At 49.2% G+C, this 23,063-nt stretch overlaps 7 protein-coding genes across 7 annotated transcripts; 3 read left to right on the top strand and 4 right to left on the bottom strand.

The window, feature by feature from the left end:
* Nucleotides 1-2,650: 2,650 nt before the first annotated feature.
* Nucleotides 2,651-4,791, top strand: N7517_009232 (citrin; the record flags this gene model as incomplete). Its single annotated transcript, XM_056726955.1, has 2 exons — nt 2,651-2,827; nt 2,890-4,791. The coding sequence occupies 2 exons, from the start codon at nt 2,651-2,653 to the stop codon at nt 4,789-4,791; spliced, it is 2,079 nt and encodes a 692-aa protein (XP_056575527.1).
* An 832-nt stretch (nt 4,792-5,623) lies between these two features.
* N7517_009231 (DUF5321 domain-containing protein) lies at nt 5,624-6,311 on the bottom strand (the record flags this gene model as incomplete). The annotated part of the gene is made up of 2 exons (XM_056726954.1): nt 5,624-5,802; nt 5,864-6,311. Coding segments are annotated over 2 exons (627 nt in total), but the record flags the coding sequence as incomplete, so codon positions are not given.
* A 217-nt stretch (nt 6,312-6,528) lies between these two features.
* On the top strand, nt 6,529-12,772 carry N7517_009230 (C50 family peptidase; the record flags this gene model as incomplete). Its single annotated transcript, XM_056726953.1, has 2 exons — nt 6,529-11,143; nt 11,196-12,772. 2 exons carry the CDS (start codon nt 6,529-6,531, stop codon nt 12,770-12,772), a joined length of 6,192 nt encoding a protein of 2,063 aa, XP_056575525.1.
* A 337-nt stretch (nt 12,773-13,109) lies between these two features.
* N7517_009229 (S-formylglutathione hydrolase) lies at nt 13,110-14,231 on the top strand (the record flags this gene model as incomplete). Its single annotated transcript, XM_056726952.1, has 4 exons — nt 13,110-13,365; nt 13,488-13,708; nt 13,783-13,977; nt 14,046-14,231. 4 exons carry the CDS (start codon nt 13,110-13,112, stop codon nt 14,229-14,231), a joined length of 858 nt encoding a protein of 285 aa, XP_056575524.1.
* A 1,171-nt stretch (nt 14,232-15,402) lies between these two features.
* N7517_009228 (Ran GTPase-binding protein LOS1) lies at nt 15,403-18,683 on the bottom strand (the record flags this gene model as incomplete). The annotated part of the gene is made up of 2 exons (XM_056726951.1): nt 15,403-15,565; nt 15,624-18,683. The coding sequence occupies 2 exons, from the start codon at nt 18,681-18,683 to the stop codon at nt 15,539-15,541; spliced, it is 3,087 nt and encodes a 1,028-aa protein (XP_056575523.1). The 3' UTR covers nt 15,403-15,538.
* A 529-nt stretch (nt 18,684-19,212) lies between these two features.
* N7517_009227 (xylulokinase) lies at nt 19,213-21,002 on the bottom strand (the record flags this gene model as incomplete). Its single annotated transcript, XM_056726950.1, has 2 exons — nt 19,213-20,448; nt 20,502-21,002. The coding sequence occupies 2 exons, from the start codon at nt 21,000-21,002 to the stop codon at nt 19,213-19,215; spliced, it is 1,737 nt and encodes a 578-aa protein (XP_056575522.1).
* A 433-nt stretch (nt 21,003-21,435) lies between these two features.
* Nucleotides 21,436-22,786, bottom strand: N7517_009226 (cation diffusion facilitator family transporter; the record flags this gene model as incomplete). The annotated part of the gene is made up of 2 exons (XM_056726949.1): nt 21,436-22,010; nt 22,069-22,786. The coding sequence occupies 2 exons, from the start codon at nt 22,784-22,786 to the stop codon at nt 21,436-21,438; spliced, it is 1,293 nt and encodes a 430-aa protein (XP_056575521.1).
* Nucleotides 22,787-23,063: the final 277 nt, after the last annotated feature.

Raw genomic sequence — 23,063 nt, 5'->3', positions numbered from 1 at the left:
TGTATGATGCACATAATGCTTGATATTTATGCTATTTATAGAAATACCTCTAACATACGGAGTAGACGGCGCATAGTTGACACACACGGATTATTTACACACATTTACTTGATTAGGGCAATGCCAGGGGAGAGTGTGTGAGTTTTATGAAACGAGCGACTAGCTCTGTCTAAGTATATGAACCTGTGAGGCTGTGATGGACCCTGACTGGACCCTGGACGGTAAGATATTAGAAGCAGATACGCAGGACATGAGACAAACATCCGCAGGTGACACAGAATACTTGGAATAACATACTGACTCAAGATCCTATGAGATTAGCGGAATTCCGTAGCATCCTACCGGGGCTTGGGGTGGGAGGCTGGGACGTCCATGGCTTGTTGGGAGGGTTTTCTGCCTGCCGGGGATGTGGCCGGTGCTTAGGGGGCTTCTAAAGTTTCAACTTGTTTAGACTCTTGGGTTGGGATATTGAGCTGTGATGAGTGATGAGTGATGTGTGTTATAAATGGATCTTAAGACGAAGAGATGGGTCTGTATGGATATTGCCCACTATTCGAGACTATAGAGGATATATTATCTGTGTTCCTTCTCATTATTAATTTATGAGATAAACTCGCATGAAAGAAATGATAATGTCCATTGTATAGAAGCTCTTCGTTCTATGTTCATCAAACAAGGTGTAAGGTGCGGGGAATGACGGTGGTGTAGCTTTCGGCCAAAAGATTCGTTGCTCTTTGGGAGGCGAATGATACCCTGGATTGGACGAGAAGCCAACTGACGGGACAAATGTGCTGGCTTTCAGAATCGTTCAACGGTCTCAGGTGATGATGAAACAGGATATTGAGAAATCACATGGCATACATTGAAAAGCCAAATAGCCTCCTGCTTTTTTCCCACCGTCTACCTACGTATAAAACTGAGAAGAGGAGGATGTCTTCAAAAAAGATGTCTGAACAGCTTGTCTGAGGAGACTGAAAAGATATCACAATTCCGCATTAGCGGCCAACTATAGTAGGAATAATATAGAACATAGGGCTGAGTTGACTCTTGTCCGCACGTGTATGATAAGATCTTATTGACCCACCTTTTGATAAAAGTCCATCATTTCCTCAAGTCATCGCTCAAAGGGGAATTTAAGCATAGTCCATGTAGATTTAGTGCCAACATTGAATATCATTTTTCGTATATTCTGATAGGGTTTTCATTGTTTATCGTAACAAGGAGTGTCTTGATAAAATCACTCCTGAATTATTGTAGTGTTTCTCCTTTTCTCTTTCGCTGAGTATCTAGCCATTGTTATTGGTATGACATTGATTTTACCTCTACGGCCCTTGGACATCCATGGGTAGTACTACCGGGTGTAATGATACTTGCTAGGATAACTCTATTCTAGTCAGCCCTAAAATTGGTAGTTTATTTTGATTCTTCTATATAATGGATCCTCTTGTAACATAGAACGGAGTACGGAGTACTCCGTACATATGGGGCTACCCCATATTATTAATAGCGTGAGGTAATGTCGGCAGGCTTGGCTCCCGGTGAATCATTTCTAGAGCTTTGAAGGTTTAAGCGCGAGAAATGAGCTGGGCTTATACGGACTGCAACGTACACCGCTATACATTGTCTACAACATATGACTATCGCTTCTCGCGGCTGATATAGAGAGATTTCAAAGATCTTCAACCCTGCAATTGAGTTTTATGAAAGCTCTGGAGTACCATGCACTTAAGAATAGTCATATATATATTTATTTAAATATAAACTACAAAGTATTATACATCTACGAAGTGTTATACAGTCGGTTAAATGCAATATATAAAGTGCGGAGAAGAAGGAGTATAACGGAACATCCGGAGTTAAGCCGAGTGAGCCTGGAAGGCTTGGAAGGAGAGGGGATATGAAATTGACCAATCGAAATGAATCTCTCCAAATTCTTCCACTGACTCCGCACCGAACTCGGAGACATCCTTTTTGGTGTTTTCGTCTTGTCCTCTTTTCGTGTTTTCGTGTTTTCGTTCTCTCACCGGTTCCGAAGGGGCCATGTGACATGTTCTCCGGTTTCTTCCTCAGGCTTTTCTTTTTCTTTCTTAGTCGCCTGCTGTTATTTTCTTTTTTATTTTGCCTGGTTCAGGTCCCTTATATACCGTGGCTCATGGTGGCAAATTTATGTAACTCCCCTGGAATGACTAGATAAAAGTTCTCGAATAAGAGGTAATACCAGGCTGGGGATCCTTGGATATACATCTAAGTAGTACATGGTAGTACATAGTAGTACCTATATTGTATAGTAATTATATATACAGGGAGATCGGTGACTCTGATTCGGTCCGATCCCGGGTAAATAACGCCATAATGAAAAAGCCAGGGATGAAAAAAAAAAATCCAACGTGGCGTATGCGTAAAATATCTTATTAAAACAAAATATTCTATCTACATATTATCTATCCTGAATATCTAAGATAATATCTATTATCGTGAGAAAAAACCCCCAAAACACTAGAAAAGTGGGCACCATTATATTATCATAACACTTTTTTTATTGACTCAATCCTCCCCCTTCTCCACTCCCTCGACCCCTTCCTTCCCCCAGTTTTCTCTTGTGTGGATTTCTTTTTTTTTTTTTTGCTGTCAAAAGTCTTGCATATACAACATGGCCAGCGTAAAGGAAGCAGTGAAGGAATCCCTTCTGGGAAGCACAGAGTCCCCTCAGTTGTCTCACCAATCGCGCTCGAACTTTGTCCGCCATGCGCAAAAGGACGAGAATGGCGAGCTCTTCATGAACGAGGAGAACTTCATTAATGCTGTGGCACCTAAACAGGAAGACTACGTAAGTGTCACCAGGGCAAACGTACGGAAATCGCAATTGCTAATGTGGTTTCCTCCCAACAGCACAAGATTAAGCGCGAACAATATGGTATCCTTTTCAACGTCGCAGACCGACGGAGAGCTGGAAAGCTCAACATTACCGACTGGGCCTCATTCGAAAACCTCCTCGCGAAGCCCGATGCCGAGTACGAGATCGCCTTTCGCCTCTTCGACTTCGATGGAACCGGTAGAGTCAAGTTCGATACTATGCAGGGACTGTACAACATGAACAAGAGTGCCGACAGCATTCCCTTTGATTGGAACTCAGAATGGGCTTCGCTGTACGGAGGCCGCTCCAAGTCTCGCCATGACATGACCTACCCCCAATTCGCCCAGATGCTGCGCGGTTTGCAGGGTGAGCGTATCCGTCAAGCTTTCCACATCTTCGACAAGGATGGTGATGGATTCATCCAGCCCGAGGAGTTCCAGCGCATTATCCTCGAGACCTCAAAACACAAACTGTCCGATCATGTCCTCGACAACCTCCCCACCCTGTGCAATATCTCGACCAGCAACCGCATCTCCTACGCCAATGTCCGTGCTTTCCAGAATGTCATGCGCGAGATGGATATCATTGATATGGTGGTCCGCGAAGCTACAAAGAAGAGCACCGATGGCAAGATCACTCGTGCCGACTTCCTCGACGAGGCTGCTCGCGTCACCCGTTTCTCCCAGTTCACACCCATGGAGGCCGATATTCTGTTCCACTTTGCTGGTCTGGATGCGCCTTCCGGACGTCTCTCGCAGAAAGATTTCGCCAAGGTCATCGATGCTTCATGGCGTATCCCCGTCATCGCTGTAAACCAGGCCTTGTCTACTGGACAGGAAGTAGCCGAGAAGACCAAGAGCGTGCTTCACGGCGTTCTGGAGTCTGCACACCACTTTGCTTTGGGTAGTATCGCTGGTGCTTTTGGTGCTTTCATGGTCTACCCCATTGATTTGGTCAAGACCCGTCTGCAAAACCAGCGTTCGTCTCGCCCCGGTGAGAGACTGTACAATAACTCCCTCGATTGCGCTAGAAAGGTTATCCGCAATGAGGGTTTCACTGGACTATACTCCGGTGTCATTCCTCAGTTGATTGGTGTGGCGCCCGAAAAGGCTATCAAGCTGACTGTGAACGATCTCGTTCGTGGCTACTTCACAGACAAGGAAACCAACAGGATCAAGTACGCCCAAGAGGTGATTGCTGGTGGAACTGCCGGTGCTTGTCAAGTCGTCTTCACAAACCCTCTCGAGATTGTGAAGATCCGTCTGCAGGTTCAGGGTGAAATCGCAAAGAACGTCGAGGGTACCCCTCGCCGCTCCGCCCTCTGGATTGTCAAGAACCTGGGTTTGATGGGTCTGTACAAGGGAGCCAGCGCCTGTCTCCTTCGTGACGTTCCCTTCTCGGCCATCTACTTCCCCACATACGCACACTTGAAGTCCGACTTCTTCGGCGAAACCGCCACACACAAGCTCGGCGTGGTCCAGCTCCTCACCGCCGGTGCTATCGCTGGTATGCCCGCCGCCTACCTCACTACACCCTGCGACGTCATCAAAACCCGTCTGCAGGTCGAAGCCCGCAAGGGTGACACCAAGTACAACGGTCTGCGCCACTGCGCGACCACCGTCTGGAAAGAAGAGGGTCTAGCCGCCTTCTTCAAGGGTGGTCCCGCCCGTATCATGCGTTCTTCACCTCAGTTCGGTTTCACCCTTGCCGCCTACGAGGTGCTGCAGAAGAACTTCCCCATGCCTGGTGAGGGCGACGCCATTACACCCACTGGCCACATCGAGCCTGGCGTCGGTGGACAGGGCGCTAAGGCACCTCTGCCTTACCTCCGGTCAAGGAACGCGCTCAAGCTCATCCTTGATCTGGACCAGAACATTGGCCGGGTGCAGGTCCCACGGCCTGAGAACTGGCCCAAGTTCCTGCAGAACTCAAAGTAGGGTTGCTGTTACATAGTGAACCTGTTATTTCTGTTGTTCCTTCATTTTTTTTACTAGCGATATGTTTCTCATTTCTCATTTGGTCAAGGCCTATCTTTCCTTCGATTTAGCATGAGATCTTTCTCACATTTCTTTCGGATTCTTTTCATGTCAGCCCTCTTTGTGGTTTAGTTGGGTTTGGCATGTGTAGTATATCCCCCTTTGCATCATGATGTCTTCTCTTTATTTGCCGAAGACCACTCTTTGCATTGTACCAACAGCAGATAGATATGGAAAGAAGGTGTGGGGTTGTCTGGGAGGGCCCTGATTGTGGTGTTTCTATCAATCTAGATTTGGTTTGGGTTGATATTTTCCTGTTTCTTGATGTGGTGTAACCGTATAGTTCGTGGTTGTCCAAGTTGTGCCTAGAAAGCAGATAGATCCCATACAGGTCAAGGACGTCTTTAGGTGCATTGGATCTTGTAATGTGCACCGGACTGCATTGCAAATTCTGGTTTTTGAGTTGTTCATCCCAAGTCTGGGGAAATATGTACATAAAGCGTGACTTGCAAGCTCACAAAAGGGTATCGGAATCTACTCTTAAGGAAAGATTCCCTGTACAGGTGATGTTACACTTATATCCTCGAGGATATATTGGTCATGGTCTGGGTCCATGTATGTGGGGCATGCTAGACCCGATTTTTGTCGATAGAGAGAAATTCCACCGTGATCTAGAAGATCAATTCGACAATGAGACAGCAGTGGCCCAATGTGGCGGCGTATATTCCGAGTCCGCATGACTGAGCCTCAAGGCCAGCGGCTCGTTCTTAATGAAGACCAATTCAGTCCCCATTCAGTAGAATCGAAGCTTTCGTGTCGACTCTGTCTTAACAGCCTCCTCGGCACCCGTCTCTTCCGAAGGCTGTGTGGGTTGTTTCTGTTCTACCTCAGGCTCCGGGTGCTTCTCTGCTTGCGACTGAGCAGTCTTCTTCTCATGCCATAGGGAATCTTCGGCTTCAATCTCGCGCAGTACTAGAGAGAAATAGTCAGCCACCATCCATAAAATAGCATTGTCGGATATTAATGAACATACCCTCATCCCACTCTCGTTCCTTTGCTTCATCGCTCGTTCCAAGCAATTTCTCCACATCGACCTTCTCTCCCTTCTTGACTCGTGCAATAATCTCCGCTAGAAGCTCGAGCTTCGCATCCGTCGTCCGAGTATACGCCGCATAGCCATTCTTCAAAGTGAGCATGCGAATGGCCTGCGACCCGATCAGGGTAAACATGATGATATAGAACGTCGCCGGATTCCATTCTTTAGATTTCTCTTTCGCAGGATCCTTGCGCGCTCTACCACTCCGAAGAAACCGGGGAATCATCGCCGTCCATACTGACGTGTCTGCGATCTTCGGAAGACGATCGGAGGTCGAATATGAGCGTCCAGCCGGACCGCGGCATTGTCTGGTAGCATTTAATGTAGAAGGAGCAGAAAATATCTGTCTGCTAAGCCCAAAGGGCCTGAATCTGAAAGCCATAGCTCTGTTCGCGTCTAGCAGCAATCGTTGATCTTCAGAAACGGGAAAAGTTGAGGTTCGTGATTGCCTCAGGCGATAAGGCTATCAACCCAAATACGGTATAGCGCTGTTGTTGCTGCGACAACCCCCGTTTAGAGTGTCCGGCCGATAGCGATTGCACATCAAAGGCTCGACGCGAGCGATGACCTCAGCCCTGCAGCTTCGATAATACGACCAGAAAATGGCGGTCACCGTCTTGCCGGCCAGTTCTCTAACAGAGTCTGTGAAACAGGCTCTCCGTTCAACGACTACATGCTCAGACGCTACCGTGTTGTCCCTCCAAACACTCCTCCGCGGGTCGCCAAAGATGCCCGAGAAACCCACGAAACGCACAAAATCCACAAGAGAACCACCCGCGACGCCGAGTCGGACGAGAACTTCCCGCGCAATGAAGACGAAGCCTGCGAATGAGGCGGGGCTGCAATCATTGGCTGATCACGACGCTGCGGCTTTGTCGTGTCAGGAGAAGCTGGTCTTTGCTACGGAGGTGTTCAATGCTACATTAAAGACCCTCACGGATGCTGCGAAGATATCTACAGCAAAGCGACAGAATAATACCTCCGATACTGCCGGCCCCGATGCGGGAATCATCTCGGCTGCGGAGTGCGCCAGGCTTTCTTTGTCAACACTGCGCTCTCTTAAAAATGATGCTGGGAATGACCAGTTTCCGAACATGCAGCTCGAACAGGGGCTGTGTGTTCTTGCGGGAAAACTTATCTCCCTGGGACTTAATGATGTGGCATACAAAGAGCTGAGACTTTTGAAGCGGAGAATCCAACAACATCTGGATGGCGGGAAAGCCGGGAGGAAGACCACAGAAGCGAAAGAGATGGCGGAGGAAGAAGCCTCGAAGGAACGGATGTCGGATCTTTTGACGTTCGCTCACATTTCGAACGCGAAATCGCTGTACGGCTTGCTTGTTCCCTTTCACTCGAATGTGATGCGGCTATTTGCTGCGGATAGAAGAGCATCAACAATCCAGAAGGTCTGCCCTTCTTTACAACTTTCCGATTTGAGTAGCCCTGCCCAAGTCATTCTGGCTGCCGTGAAATCGGGTCAATTATCAAACGACAAAGCTGCTCTTCAACTCCAGTTACTATCAAATACGGTTCTAGCGCTTTGCTCGGGGTCATCCTTCTCGAAGGATGAGGCCTCGAATAGTTTGAAGCCAACGACATCATTGGCATTACAACTACTTTCCCTCGAGGTTCGATGTTTGGGCTGGAAGCTGTCCGGTCATGTCTGTGATGAGAGCAAAGAAGTGTTCGATCCTTTGCTTCGCTATTTCGGTAACTTTCTTCATCGGAGCAAAGGTATCGAGAAAGTCGAGTTCGCTACAATCTACAAAACGGTTACCCGCCTGCAAACATCCATTGCAGAGGTCAAGAAGAATTCATCGGAAACACAAAATGCCAACCAGGCTGCGAAGCTTATGACTATTCTCGGGCAACTCGCTTTCGACGCGGGCTGCTTTGATGAATCTATGAAGCTGTTCGCACAAGCCATCAACCCACTCTCAAAAACCCAGTCTCTTTCGCTGGCAACAGTTCGGTGTAAAATCGCATCTGTTCATTTCCAGGCTTCCAAGACATCGAAAAAGTTCCTGGACGGAGCTTTGGATTCTGTGTCAGAGGCAACTCAATCCTTAGGGTTACAATTAAGAGGCAGCGCAAATGACCTAGATGAACTGCTGGTGGAAGCTGCAAGACTGAAGAAGCTGGCTCTTGCGTGGTTCGGAGAGGCTATCACAAAAAGTTGTGAGACTGAAAGCGAGAAAAACGAAGTTGCCAGTCAGATCAGGGAATATCTGCAAGCGTTCATCAGGTTCCTCAGACGATATGTTGGACGCCAACCAGCAGAAGATGGTGACGAAAAGGAGATTGAAATGTTCAACAAACGCATTTCAATTTCTAAGAGCATCATTCTAGCTGCCATTGATTCGACTGTCGCAATTGGAAAACTTTCAATCATGTCTCAGAGGCCACCCTGGGAAGACATGCTCCCAATCTTGACTGATTGCCACCGCCTGCTTTCCACAATTGAATACCCCAACGAAGAAAGCGCAGAGACAACAGAAAATCTAGGAATGGCACTTGTCAAGCTTTCAAACCTGTTCTGGTCTCGATACATCAAAGAAAAAGAGGCTGGACAGGGTTATCGCGAGCTTATACCTCTTCTCAAACAATCTACCCAGATGCTTTCAAGCTGCTCACCTTCTCAACGGAACACGGCATTTGCAGCTCTCAAGTTTGAGAGAATGGCTCATCTGTACATCGAGGGCAATATGTACATTGACTCCGAGCAGATGTTCCGAAAATCGATTGAAGAATACATTCTTTCTGGTACTCTAGAGCAGATCGTCAAGATCAGCGGAGGACACAATCCAAGTTCGGTCAACCAGGATCCCAAGAGTCCCAGTTTCATGCTTGGGCGTGTATTTTCCGCTTTCCTGAAGATGAAGCTGCGCAGGAAGGGATCGCACCCCTCTATCGTTTATGATGATGTTGAGCTAGAATTCGAACAGAGAGGTCTACTTCTCGAATGGCAGATGACCTTGCTTGTTGACATGCATAGCTATTGTTCAAACGAAGAAGAGTTTCGCTTGATGCTTGGGTCGGCTGTTTCCTCCCTCCTCGATCTCTACCCCCCTACCGTCTACCCTATTCGCCATTCTCGTGTGATTCTCTCTGCCTTGCGGCTTCTACTGGAACAGCCTACTGCCTTGGATTCGTCTTTGATTGAAACTCTGTTGGATGCAGGAACAGAAGCTTTGAATGGCGGTCTACAAGTCCGAGATGACATTGAGCTTGCTTCATTTGCAATCCATATTAGCAACTCACTGCGCGTTATCATCGGGTTCCACCGCGGCAAGATTGACCCACACGAACTAGATGAAACGCTTGCATCGTGGACTTCATTGGTTCGCAAGTCCCATGACTGGAAAACACTACTGCTCTGCATCAATGACACGGACTACTGGGTCTTGCAGTTGAAGGCCCTGGTTGATTATACCGAGATTCACGGGCTTTGGAAGGCTCAACTGTGCACCCTGGAACTGATATTGCGTGCCGCGGAACTCCAGCAATCAGGGGATTTGTCAGACGCCATCATAATTCTGTCGCGCTTGGTACTGCAGAATTGCCGCCTGGGCTACTGCCAAAAGGCAGGTGAACTCCTTTCACGTGGCGAGCAGTATCTTGCCCAAACCAAGGTATCCTCTCTTGCTACCATTTCCTACAAAGTTGCACGGGCGGAATATCTTCTGGAGACCGGAGAGCCCGAGAAAGCCGCCGCCGTTCTTTCAGCAGCCCGCACACTCTATGAAAAATGCCAGAAGTCAGAATTAAGCAATTTGACTGTCCTTTCCAAGATCTCATGGGAAAGAATGGTAGCAGATGCAGCCTTTGTTCAGTCCCGGTTGTTCTCCGCACAGGGCTCAGCAACCCAGGCTCTGTACTTCGCCAAGTTGTCTGTAAGGCTCAACTGCCGCATCTGGGCTAAGGTTGAGAGGCTCGCCCAAAGAAAGCAAGACAAGCTGTTGCCTGCCACGGGCAGTTCTGATGTTGAGGCTGTTGCTGATGGTATCGCAAAGCTTGACTTGTCTCAGAGCGGGTCTTCCCCGGATGTCTCTGCTAGCTACGTCCAAGGTGCGCCTTTCTGGCCACATCTGGGTTCTCACCATACCTGCTTGTTGAATCTCGCCACTTTATCTGCCCACCATGGGTTGTTCCAGGATGCTATCTATTACGGCGAACAAGCGCTGAAGATTGACAAGACCCTCGATGCCAATGCACGCCTACTTGCGGCGCAGACCCAGCTCGGTTGCCATTGGATTCTCAGTGGGCACATGAGTGAGGGACAGGACCATCTCTCTGCAGCGGCCGAGTCGTCTAAACAAACCCAGAGAAGTATTGAAACTGTGTCTTTTCAAATGGCGCTTGCGTCTCTGTACAAGACGCAGGGTGCACATGATAAGGCACTCCGCGTTCTCCTCGAAGCAGATAAAATCATCACAGCAGTCACCTCTGCTGATATGCCTACCAGTCTGGAGGCATCAGGCATGACAGAAATTGAAGAAAAGATGGACAAGTTACGGGTCAGAGCAAGCAGCCGGCGAACCCCAACACCTCGAACCCCGACACCTACTTCGACTACTACCACTCGACGGACCCGTGCAACCAGTTCCGTTGCTCCCAAAACTACAAAGAAAGCCCCAGTTCCAAAACCAACTCTCCCCGAAGTTCAATCTAAGTCCCTATTACAAATGAAAGGCAATATCCTCAGACAGCAAGCTGATTGCCTGCGGGAATTGCGCGACTTTGAGCGATCTGCGAAAACCCTTGCAGAGGCCAGACATTTTGCCGTTGCTCGAGAAAGCAAAATCACTCTGGAGATCGGTGAAAGCGAGCATCTGTTGGCTGATGCAATTCGCCGTTTTGCCAGCCATGCCGTGTACTGCGTTTTACCTGAATCTACAATCTCGCTACCGTCACTCAAAACACCAAGCAAGACGGCAGATGAGCCTAGCTTACCCCCGGCAAAGCCGTCGACAAGGAGAACCAGGGCTCCAGCCAAAACAACGCGCACCAAGGCTCAACGAGCTAGTGAGGACTTTTCGGTTATGCTGTCCAAGGCGAGCGATTGTCTTGCCAGTGTCTTCTCTGATGCCACGATTCTAGGCTCAACGCTTGATAGTCATGCGGCATCTCGCTTAATGAGTCGGATCTCTATGCTATCGCATGCGACTTCTCCCGGGATCCCAGCGACTCTGGCTCAGTCGCCTGCAAATATGAATGGTAAGTTTTGTGAGATGCTTTCGGTTTGACGTATATCTGACTTTTGAATTAGAAATCGGACGTGTTGGCGCATTTGCCCGAGAACGTATGGCGATTGATATCGATCGACAGCTGGCTGATTTTGCCGACCCTCTTCTTTGGCCAGCCTCGTTCCCCTCAGCTGTCGAGCTGGACAGCGATCTTTGCTCCAACTTCACACAGGATTACGTCGACATTCTGCCCGAAACTTGGAATGTTCTCTCTTTGTCATTGAGTGCAGACCGTACCGAGTTTGTGGTTTCACGACTCCAAAAAGACCGCTCACCATTCCTTCTGCGTCTTCCCCTCCACCGAGGAAACTCAGAAGATGACGAGGAAGAGCAGTTCACTTTTGAAGATGGAAAAGAGGAAATGCAAGAACTCATCAAGCTCGCCAACCAAAGTGCACATGCCGCCAAGGCCCAGACGGACAAGTTGTCGAAGAAGGAATGGTGGAAGACTCGCGAGGCCCTCGATCGTCGGATGGAAAGCGTGCTCCAGAATATTGAGAACATATGGTTTGGAGGGTTCCGCGGTGTGTTCTCGCCGCTGTCACGGGAGACTACCGCGCTAGCCCGGTTCGCGAGCACCTTCCAAAGCATCCTTGACAAGCATCTTCCTTCTCGGCAGAAGGGTGGCAAGGCCGACGGGCCCCGGCTCACGCTACATCAGAATGTAGTAGACTTGTTCATTGGGCTTCGCGATCTCGAAGAGCAAGAGGAGCCTGAAGACACGCTGATGGATCTTCTTTACTTTGTCGTGGATATTCTACAATTCCAGGGCGAGCGCAATGCCTACGACGAGATCGACTTTGACATGATGGTCGTAGATACCCTCGATGCCCTGCGAGGGTACCACGAAGCTGCACGCGACGAACTTGCAGCCCGGCCGCCGAGACATACAATCCTCGTACTCGACAAAGCTCTCCACCTCTTCCCATGGGAGTCACTTCCTTGTCTCCAAGGATACCCTGTCTGTCGCGTCCCATCCCTCGAATGTCTCCGGGACCGTGTCCTCCAATTCCGCAAGGCATCCTCCGGAGCCATCGTGGACCGCACATCCGGCGCCTTCGTCCTCAACCCGACAGGCGACCTCCGCACAACACAAACCACCTTCGAACAAGACCTCTCCCGTTTCAAATCCTGGACTGCAGTCGTGCAGCGCGAACCAACCGAAGACGAATTCCGTGACGCGCTAGAAAAGAAGGATCTATTCCTCTACTTTGGCCACGGCAGCGGCGCACAGTACATCCGTGGCCGCACGGTCAAACGACTCACACAATGCGCTGTTACTTTCCTCATGGGATGTAGCAGTGGCACTTTGACCGAAGCTGGCGAATATGAGCCCTACGGTACGCCGATGAATTATCTTCATGCGGGTAGTCCTGCACTCGTGGCTACGCTGTGGGATGTCACGGATCGGGATATTGATCGGTTTACTACGACTGCCTTTGACGCGTGGGGTCTGGTTGAGAAGAAGGATAAGAATAAGAGTCGGCAGGAGGATGTTGGTCTTGACACAGCGATTGCGCGGTCGAGGGGTGCTTGTGTGTTGAGGTATCTGAATGGTGCCGCGCCTGTTGTTTATGGAGTTCCGGTATTTTTGGAGTGAATCTGTGTTTTTCTTTTATATATACCTTGGCGTTTACCCCACTGTGGGCAGCAATCTGATTTGTGTTTTCATAAGAGCTATCAAGGTAATAGACTAATGTCTGTTAGTTATATAAGATGATGTTAGTAGTCTGTGTTATATAAGATAGATGTTAGTAAACTAGACAATATCTAGTGTAATAGTTCTAAGCTTCATCAGATATCATCTATATAGAATTGTATATAAAATCCCCAAGGAAGAATATTCCTATAGTGGACCTGTTTCCCCCTCATGCGGGACCCCCACCATAAAACGTCGTCTCCCCGTTTTCGGCTTCTTCTCTCCTATACATCCCAATATGTCCGTCACCACAAACGCAACTATCGCCTCCTTCGGTGGAAAGCTCCTAAAGCTAAGCCATGCAGCTACAACTACAAAATGCGAGATGAAATTCAACCTCTTCTTGCCCCCGCAGGCCCAGACACAGAAAGTCCCCGTACTCATCTACCTCTCCGGTCTGACCTGCACTGCCGATAACTGTTCCGAGAAGGGCTTTTTCCAGCACAGTGCTAGTAAGAAGGGAATTGCCGTGCTGTATCCTGATACCAGCCCACGTATGTGTCTACCTTGTCTTTGATTCAATTTATCTTCACATCTTTCCATTCAATTTATCTTGCCATACCTCCATTCAAGTTATCCTATTCAAAAATAAAGAAATATATTAACATCTTCTCAGGCGGCCTCAACATCCAAGGCGAGGACGACGCATACGACTTCGGCTCCGGCGCCGGCTTCTACGTCGACGCCACTAAAGCCCCCTACAACGCCGGCTATAACATGTATAGCTATGTCACCGACGAGCTGCCAAAGACCGTCTTTGCAGCGTTCCCGCAGTTGGATGCCGGTCGTGTTAGTATCACCGGACACAGTATGGGTGGACACGGTGCTCTCACTTTGGTAAGTTATACAATACCTGTTATATTCAGATCTTGAAATACCCTTTGGAGGCGTTATCTAACCAATCCCATCAGTTCCTCCGCAACCCGGGCAAGTACAAGTCCGTCTCTGCGTTCGCGCCGATCACGAACCCAACCAACTGTCCTTGGGGCCAGAAGGCGTTCAAGGGTTACTTTGGTGATGATCAGAAGGATAAGTGGAATGAGCATGATGCTACTGAGTTGATTAAGAAGTGGAGTGGGGGTCCGCTGGATATTCTGATTGATGTGGTGAGTTCCTTTTGTTTTATTCTGTTCCCCTCCCATTCTATATCTTGTACAATCTAATCCATATCTAGGGCACTGGTGACAACTTCTACAAACAAGGCCAACTCCTACCGGAGAACTTCGAGGCCGCAGCCCGTGATGCGGGAATCGCTGGTTTGAATATTCGCTACCAGCCGGACTATGATCACTCCTATTATACCATGGCTACCTTTGCGGATGACCATGTTGAGCATGCGGCCAAGTATCTCTTTGAATAGTGTGTGCTCTTCTCTTAACTCCTAATCTCAAAATTATGTTCTCTCTTGCGTATCTCTTTTGTAAACTGGATCTGATGGTTTTCTTTTTTGGCTCAAGTGAGCGTCAGGTTGTTAAATCTATGATTTAGATGGGATTGGGATTTTGTGGGCAAAGATATTAGGATTCTGCCAGTATCGAGTCTAATGACATTGATGAGAACATAGTGGGTGAACCTATGCCATAGACTGTATCGTTTATTCTTACTCCTGTCCTCTTACTTTTGTACAAAGACTATTCCAGGTAACCGTATCTGTTTAGTGGATATAGACTGAGGTCATGGTGATCACTCTATATATTGGAATACACAGCCAAATCTCTCAAACATCAGATTCTCGCTAGTTTTCAATCTATATATTCCCATCCAGGAAGACAGGCACCAGTTTGATACAGAGGCTAGAGCTTCGTTATGGAAAAAGAGTATTCTTGTCACTGCATATCTTGTACACAACAAGCAACTCGTACCTTTGTCTCGCATCCCCAACCATTCCGGCTAGACTAGCTACAGCATTATCTCAAACACATTTGATACCCTGTACGTTTAGGATTCAGCTTGAGGACGCCCGTCTGGAATACCCAAAGGATCTTATCGGAGGCTTAGAAAGAGATAAGCTTGGAAGTTTCGAATCAAAGGGTTCGGCCGGAACTTCCCGTATGAAGCATGGAGCCAGAGAAAGGCGCTACGGTTACATGGATGTGCGCTGCTTGTTTGGAAGTATAGCCTTGAGGTCAAGGAGATTAAGCGGCAAACTATTCTTGTAATCACTTAATTCAATTACACTATACTCGAACTGATTGATGGCAACTCTCTTCATTTCATCTACGTACTTGACTTTCACACCCATTGAAGTTGAAACTCAACACAAGACAAAAACAAACCTATCTCGTTATGAAGCAGGCAAGAGAAAGAGAAAGATAAAAAAGAAAACGCCGAGTGGTGGGCGAATACAAATGAACACCACAATGCGAATGCACCATGAGCAGAAGCGGATCAATGGGAAGCAAGAAGCAAGATATATACTTGGGAACTTTTGGAAAGGTAAATTCTTTTTGTTTCTGATTTGCTCCCGAAAGTTTGATCCACTAATCTTGGGGGGTTCAAGCTGGACAAGTATGGTATCGGGATCGGACTTGGACGAAGTAGATGGTATAGAAGATGGCGAAGTCACAGGGCAACATGAGGAGAGACGTCACCTCGTCGCGTCAAAACGTAAATATGGAAAATGGATGGGGGAATCTAGAAAGCAGATAGAGAGGAGAAAAGGAAACTTCATGCGCTCAATCGTTGGATGAATGACTGTTGAAGGTTACATGTTAGTTGTATGTTACGTAGATCAAAAGCAGTAAGCACTTACCGGGAAGAATTGCCGGAACCCTTTCACGTCCAGCTGGCTCATTGCGGTCAGGAACTCTTCGATGAGATCGGCACCCATGCCCATGCCGGGCAGTTCCTGGTTGCGCAAGTATTCCGCATACTCCATGCCTGTCTTGGAGTAGATGGTGCGTTGCAAAGCGCCGGCCTCGGCAAGGACCTGCTTGGCCTGGGCATCTTTGGAGTTGAAGGATGGCGTCGTGGGGAGTGCCCAGCACAGAGGTGAGAACCGGGTGATCATGAATCCACCAAAGCCGGGGAGTGCGGCTTGGGCAGGTGCGGCGCCATTAGCAGGCGCAGGGGCAATGTCAGGTCCGCCCCAGCAGCTTGCCATACGGCCCAAGACGGAGAACGCCATCTTGGCGGTTGTGAAGTCGTCAATATCTTTGGCGAAGTGTTCGATGGTGGTGATCACGGTTTCGAAGATGGACTGGTTTCTCTCGCTAATGATGACAGTTCCCAAATCATTGTTCAACACAGCGAGCAAGAAGTTCAGGTATTCCCGCTTCAGCTCGGCAAGCTGGATCTCGTCATCAGTGCCAGTTGTGGGATCGGCAATACCAGAGAAGACTCGCTGCAGGAAAGGAGTCAGGAGGGTGTCGAGGATGCTGTAGATCTCACCCTTGAACCCAAAGATGACCTGATCCAGAAGGCGGAGGAACAGTGCCATCTCGTCGCGCGACGAAGTCTGGGTCAAGAGCCCATCGATCCATCGGGGCAGTTGAGGGAGAATCTGCGCGCCTAGAACACCAATGAGCCGCGAGAACGCAAAGCGAGCAGCAGTCCGGATATTGAATGAGAAATTGAGAGACTCAAGCGCAACCAGGGTCGCTTCAGCCACCTGAGCGAAAGCTGCCGAGACCTCTGGCACCGGGAGAGCGGCGGGCGAGCTGGTGCCCGGCTGCCAGTCCGAGTAACCACGGGCGAGGGTTCCGAGAGCCATGATATCGTGGTGAATCTGCAGCAACGCGCGTTCATCCTTGGCCTTGGCAGCTTCGAGGTTACGCTCCATGTCGCCGAAGACAGGGTTCATCACCGACTGGGCGTAGAGAACCTGCTTGTCTGAACTGACACTTGGGGTCGAGGAAATGATTCCAACGGACTCGAAAAGGTACAGCTGACTGTTGAACACGGCGTCGGCGGACCCCTCGTGGTCCTCGGAAGACATCTCATCACCGTCATCGCCCTCCGAAGGCACCTCGGCCTGGATAACCAACAAGTCACTCAATGCCTCCACGACATTTTGTGCCACGTTGCCGATTTGGCTACGTAGCTGTCTAGCTAGCCGCTGGAACAGATACCACGAACGGGTCTTGACTTTTCGAACAGGGTGATGCACAAGCTGGAGGAAGCTCTCCAGAACTCCGGGGATGAGATGAGAGTGGTGGGTGAAGAATGAACTATAACGAACACATATTTCCATGTACTGAAGTTGCGTCGCGGGGTGGGTGAATGATCGGATATCGGACTCTACCATTGCAAGCATCATCTCGATGAGACGGTTCGCAGCCATGCCAGTAGGGTTGCCCTTCGTGTATAGACTACCGCCCCTGACGGCCAGATCGCCAAACAAGAACATCTCGTGCAAAGCGAGATCTAGGTCACGCCAGTCGAGCTGTCCACCGGATGCCCGCAGTTTTTGGAAAGTGGTTCCCACCACCTCTGAAATTGCATCGATGTAAAGCTGCTCATCGGCGGAGGCGATAATTTGTTGCAAAACACCCAGTCTCTTGCGCAGATCTTGGAACTCTGCCTCATCCGTCTGCTCGTCCTCCTCGCCCCAGTTCGAGGTCTCGTCGTACCGCATTTTCGCAATAATTGCTTTCAAAATCGGAAGCAGGATGGACTTGTTTCGCTCCTCGAAGGATGGGTTCGTCTTGGCGAGTTTCCGGATGTAGGTGAGCATGTCGCTGACGCAGGGAATGACAGTCGAGCAAACTTCGTCGTACTCGTCGGAGAAGAATCGAAGAATGTGAGGGAGGAAGACCTGCAAAAGGTTTTCTGCCTGTTCCTTGACAGGACCAGCGTCATTATCCAATACCCGCACAATATCCACGACTGTGTTGTTGACAAGCTTGGCAACCGTCTCTGCCAAATCAGTATCGTACTTGAATGTGAATCGGCTCTCCCGTAGTGGAGGGCTGTTAGACAGCTGCGTGATGATGGAGTCAAGGTTCAAGAAAGCGATCATCTCAATTTTGTCCGAAGGCTTCATTTTCTTGCCAATGATCTCGGTGAAGACATCCACCGCCGCATCGCGCACCCGCTGTTCTCCCTCCCGGAGCTCCTGCTTCTCGGCCCGTCCCAGCTGCTGGAAGAGCAGGTCCAACATGGTCTGGTTCACGACAAGACCAATATCGATCCAGCTGACCCAGCTACCAACCGCCTTCAAGCACATCTCGACAATCATATCATCACCTTCCCGCCACACTGCCAAAATCTCCTGCCAGGAGTTGGCAATTTTCTGCATGTCCCTCTCACGGATCAGGTCCTTCAGCGCATTCGCCTTGTCCTGTTCCCCGCGAGATCTAGAAACCAGCACATCGCCAATCTCCTCGTGAATCGAGCTCAGCACACGCAGGTAAAAGATAACTCCGATTTGGCTATCCCGGCCCGTGGATTTGTAGGTCAGGTTCAGTAGATCGTCGATGCAGGACTCCCAGCCGTTCGCGTAGAGGGTGGAGAAGAGGAAAGTAACGGTCTGTGCAATTTTGTTCTGGATATAAGGAGCGTCGGGGGTGGCAGTGGCCTCCGGTCCGTAGGCCTGGCGAATGTAGGCTAGCACACTATCTCGAACAACGCCGATCGAGCCCGCATCGATCAAGCCGACCTGGGCGGCACTATTGACAATCTCCAGACTGACATGCCGTACGACTTCGGGTCGCTGTGGGGTTTGGGTGAAGAGAGAAAGGCAGACCTGCCACCCGGAGGGGTCGGAGCGGAGTTGGTTGAGGTACTCGTAGGCTTGCGATTTTAGGGTTGTGTCGGAGGATGGATTCCAGGCGATCTCAATGGCATTTGCTACCTGGGATGTGTCAATCATCTTGTGTGCTGAGCTGAGGAACGCTCAATGTTTCGGAGGGGTTGAAACGGCGGGGGAGGGGCGGTATTGGTGGAATTTTTTTTTTGTGTTGGAGGGTGAACATAATTGGGAGACTCACCTGTTCTTCCATCTTCCAGTCTCCCGTTTATGTGTGGGAAGGAGAGAGGGAAATGAAATGTAGGGGTGTTGTGTTGTCAAAATTGTTTTTTGGTGGAGATATGACCTGCGGGCATTTAAACTGGATATCGTAATCGATCCCGTGCCAGTTTCCGCCTTCGCTTGCCAAGAGAGTATCAAGTCTACAAAATTTACGAAGTATAGTATCTCAGGATATGAAAGAGATTTGAAAATGTGATGTTCTTTGTGTTTTCCTAAATAGGACAAGAGGCTTGCACACAGTTGTTTTTGGACCCGAAGCTCTATTGGAACATCAGATATGTACTAGGCTTGGTATACTCATTGCTATATAAGGCTTCAAAATAGCTTAAAGCCAAAATAATTCTAATCTTTTTTTATGTCTATATTATTTTCAATTTCCATGTCCTTTGGCCTTGTCAGCTTCTTGCTGCAAAACCTGCAGTTCCATCTTCTCAAAGCCCTCGACGGCCTGACCATACTGTTCAAACACCCCCTTTTGATAACCGTCCGCAATTTTCTCAATGAACTCAGCCTCGTTCCACCGCTGACCGATCAGGTTCTCAAAGGTTTGACCGGGCTGTCGCTCGATACCCCAAACGGCCTTGTATGCGGCACCCAGGGCGCAGGCATTGTCACCAACGTCAAGCGAGTATACACCCTCAACACCACCGAGGACCTCGCCAGCAATTTTAGCAATTGCCTTGTTCTTAGACCCTCCACCGACGAGATAAACTCGGCGTGGTTGGGAAGGAAGTCCATTGCCAGGGCTCTGGGTAAGGTCTCGAGACCGCAGGCGCAGTGAAAGCAACTGGCTCTCGACGATGGCGCGGGCTTCATCCTCCGGCGAGTTCCATCCATCGGTCGTCTCTTGGAGACTTCCGGTGCTGGCATCGTATGTAAAGCGCCATTGGCCCTTGCTGATGTTTGGTACGATCTCGTGGCGCGGGAAGAACAGACCCATCTTCATCGGGCTCTTTGGGTTCTGCTGGCCCAATGGGGCAGTCTGCAGCGCAACCTTGTCAAAGTTATCCCAGGGATGGGCAGGAGTATCCTTCAAGCTCTCATTGATTGCGTCTCGGACGTGCTCACGGGCCAGGCCACCGTTCTTGTAACACAGCATGAACATGTACAAGCCGGGGGTAGTAGGATGGTTGAAGAAGTGTGTGGCTGGGTCGGGTTTGTAGCTGGGGGTGGACATGAGGAAGGTAGTAGAGGTGCCGAGCGAAACCATTGCGTCTGATGGCAGCAGTGGCAGCGCAAGAATGGTCGCCGGGTTATCGCCAGTTGCTGGAATAACCGTGCAATCGGGACTGAAGCCGAAACGCTCTACGAAATATGCATGAACGGAGCCTAGGTGTAGGCCTCCATCTTCTGGTACCTCGCCAAGCTTCTGCTTGAGATCCTCAACTCCAAACCCACCCGAGCAGAGTTGAATCAGGCGCTCGTCGTATGCCCCTTTCTTGATGTTCCACAAGTTCATCCCGCACACGTCGGAGATGTCGAATGGGGCTACATGGCCTAGGAAAAGCGATGCCAGGAAAGATGACACCAATGAGATTCTCGAGGTTTTCTTATAAATCTCGGGGTATTTCCTTGTGAACCGGAGGATTTGAGGACCTGTGAATCTCTAATGAAAGTGTCAGCAGGCCCCATATATACTTCATACTTTGAGCTTCTTACATGGTGTGCTTTGCTTCCGGTGGCCTGTGCCAAATCTTCGGGCTTGCCAAGAGCTGCATCAAACTCGTCACATTCTTTCTGGGTGCTCGAGTCTTGCCAATTGGGACTATATGGATGGGAGAAAGCGCCTTCCAACTGTGCCTCGAGGGACTTGGTAGAATCTAGATTACGGAGAAGTGACTCCGCATTCTGCCCCCAGTATACACTTCCGTGCTGTTGTCCCGCACCGCTAATTCCTTTTACGCGGCTGAAGTCGAGACCCTGTTTGCGCAGGCTTTCTAGCACACCGTCCAACGCTTGCAGCCACAGAGCGACCGGGGCAAACACCTCATGTTCGGCTTCATTATTCAGAACACCTTTTTTGATCGGGAACCCGTGCGAGTCGGCATCGAAATCGAACTTGGCAACGTGAACCACTTTAAGTTCGGAGTTGACAACTAATCCCTTTAATTGTTGGGTCGAGAGATCGAAACCAATGTAGAGGGGGGTATCAGATGCCATGGTGGAAGTGATAGATACAATTCCACGGGGGCAATAGAGTAAATAGAGTAAATAGAGAGAAGGATAAAGTGGGATATCAGCTTTAGGCAAAAATATTTTAAAGGCCGGGAAAAGAGTGTAGAAGTGCAAGCGGCAAGATTCCCCCGGGAATGAACCGATGATGTAAATGGACTATAACCGGTCTATGGAGACGCATTTTATATCAGAAAAAGTGGAAAGTAGAGACCGAGAACCAATTAGGATAAGCTTATGATTTTCCCAGGAATGTCAAGTCAAGCCCGAGGTTTTTAGCCGGGTAAATAGCTTTTTTTTTTTTTTAGTAGCTCTGCTAAATTCTCGGTAGAATTAGCCCCCCACTATATAGGTACTATTTGGTATGATCTTATATTTCAATCTATACACATAGATTCAAGGGTATCATGACAGAAATCTATCATTGTTGCTTCCGAGCTTGGAGTGTCTCGGGATCTCCACTAATATCCTGTGCAACGAACTCATCCGAGAACGTGAGGTCCTGATCTTCCGCCGGAATGAAGCGCACCTTGATTCGCTTCACACCACGAACTCCAGATCCAACAGCCGTGCGAACGGCCTCTTCGATGTGTCGCGACCGACTAATAGCCCAGGCTCCCGGCACCGCCAACTCAATATCCATGAGATAGTTTTGACCGGACTTCATGCCCTGCACGTCACGAACAATCACTTCGTGTCCATCCTCAAGGTCTTCCAAGGCCTTGGAGGCAGCATCCTCCACAGAGTGTCGAATTTCCTCATCAACCGTGGTATCCGCCAATTCCAAAAGAGAAGTACGTGTATTGCCCCAACCGGCTTTGATAACCATCAAGGAGATCAGGACTCCACCAACTGGATCCAGCCAGGTGGCGTCTTGGAAGACATAACTTCCTCCAATTGTGAAAAGGGCGACGATGCTTGTCAGGGAATCGATGCGATGGTGAACGGCGTTAGATGCGAGGACAGACGACTTGCGCTCCTCGGCAACCTTCATAGCTAGAATAAAGTTAGCCTGATGGATATGAACAAATCCCCCCTGTATGTCTGTACTTACTGGCATGGTAAAGCCACTCCTTAACCACAATCGAACCTGCTGCAATCCACGCCGCGTGGATGCTAGGACCAATTGGCCCATGACTGTGCGAATGACCATGCCCCAAAAGCCCAGAGTGAGCTACTGTTTCAGCCACGTCGGGGTAGAACTGAGCTAGCAGGACCTGTCCCGCGTTGAGACCCATAAACACTCCTCCGCAGAGCAGAAGTCCACTAACTCCCAGCGCACCGATGCTCTCGATTTTGCCATATCCATTGGGGAATCGTTCGCTCGGAGGTTTCAGGGACCAGGCGACTGTTCCCAGAGTCAAAAAGTCGGAGACGAGATCGGTGAGCGCGTGGTAAGCGTCGGCGATGAGAGCTTGAGAGTGAAAGACATAACCGCCAATGAATTTTCCAATTGCCATACACAAATTAGCGACGAGACCAATTCTTGTGATTCGAACACCAGCGTCGCGTTTGTTTGTGGAGGTCAAGTAGGTATTGTCATGGTGGTGATGATGACCGTGACCGTGGCTATGGCCATGGTCTCTAGTTTGCGTCATAGCGAGAGATGTTGCCGGACGTGGGATAGAACGAGGTCTAGAGTGAAAAAGAAAGGATGAAGCGTCTTTTAAGAAAGGTGCGGATGTAAGTATACGCCTCTGGGTAAGAGATCTGAAATTGGAGATCCTTGAGTGGAGAGGACGAAGCCTGCATAGGGGCTGCGTCAGCGGCATCACGTCGAGGGCACGCGAGCACAATAAAACGATTGGACAGAGTGTTCTTTTCTTTGTTAAAGACAGGGATTTTTTTGGGGTTTTTACATTTAATAAAGAGATGCAAGTGGGATGTTTCGATCAGGTCATCCGGTAATTCCCTTGATTTTCCGTTTCCAATCTCAGCGCTTGCATTTCTCATCTCCATGACTCCTATTGATCTCTTTGATTCGGACGACTACCCGGAGCCTATCAGAATCCTTCTTTATAGGCCTTTCATATTATTCCACTAGTAAAT

Source organism: Penicillium concentricum (assembly GCF_028827145.1).
Source record: "Penicillium concentricum strain IBT 3081 chromosome Unknown utg000004l_segment0_segment0, whole genome shotgun sequence".
Classification (NCBI taxonomy): domain Eukaryota; kingdom Fungi; phylum Ascomycota; class Eurotiomycetes; order Eurotiales; family Aspergillaceae; genus Penicillium; species Penicillium concentricum.
The sequence above is the reverse complement of the archived record's forward strand: the minus strand, read 5'-3'. Positions and strand labels throughout refer to the sequence as shown.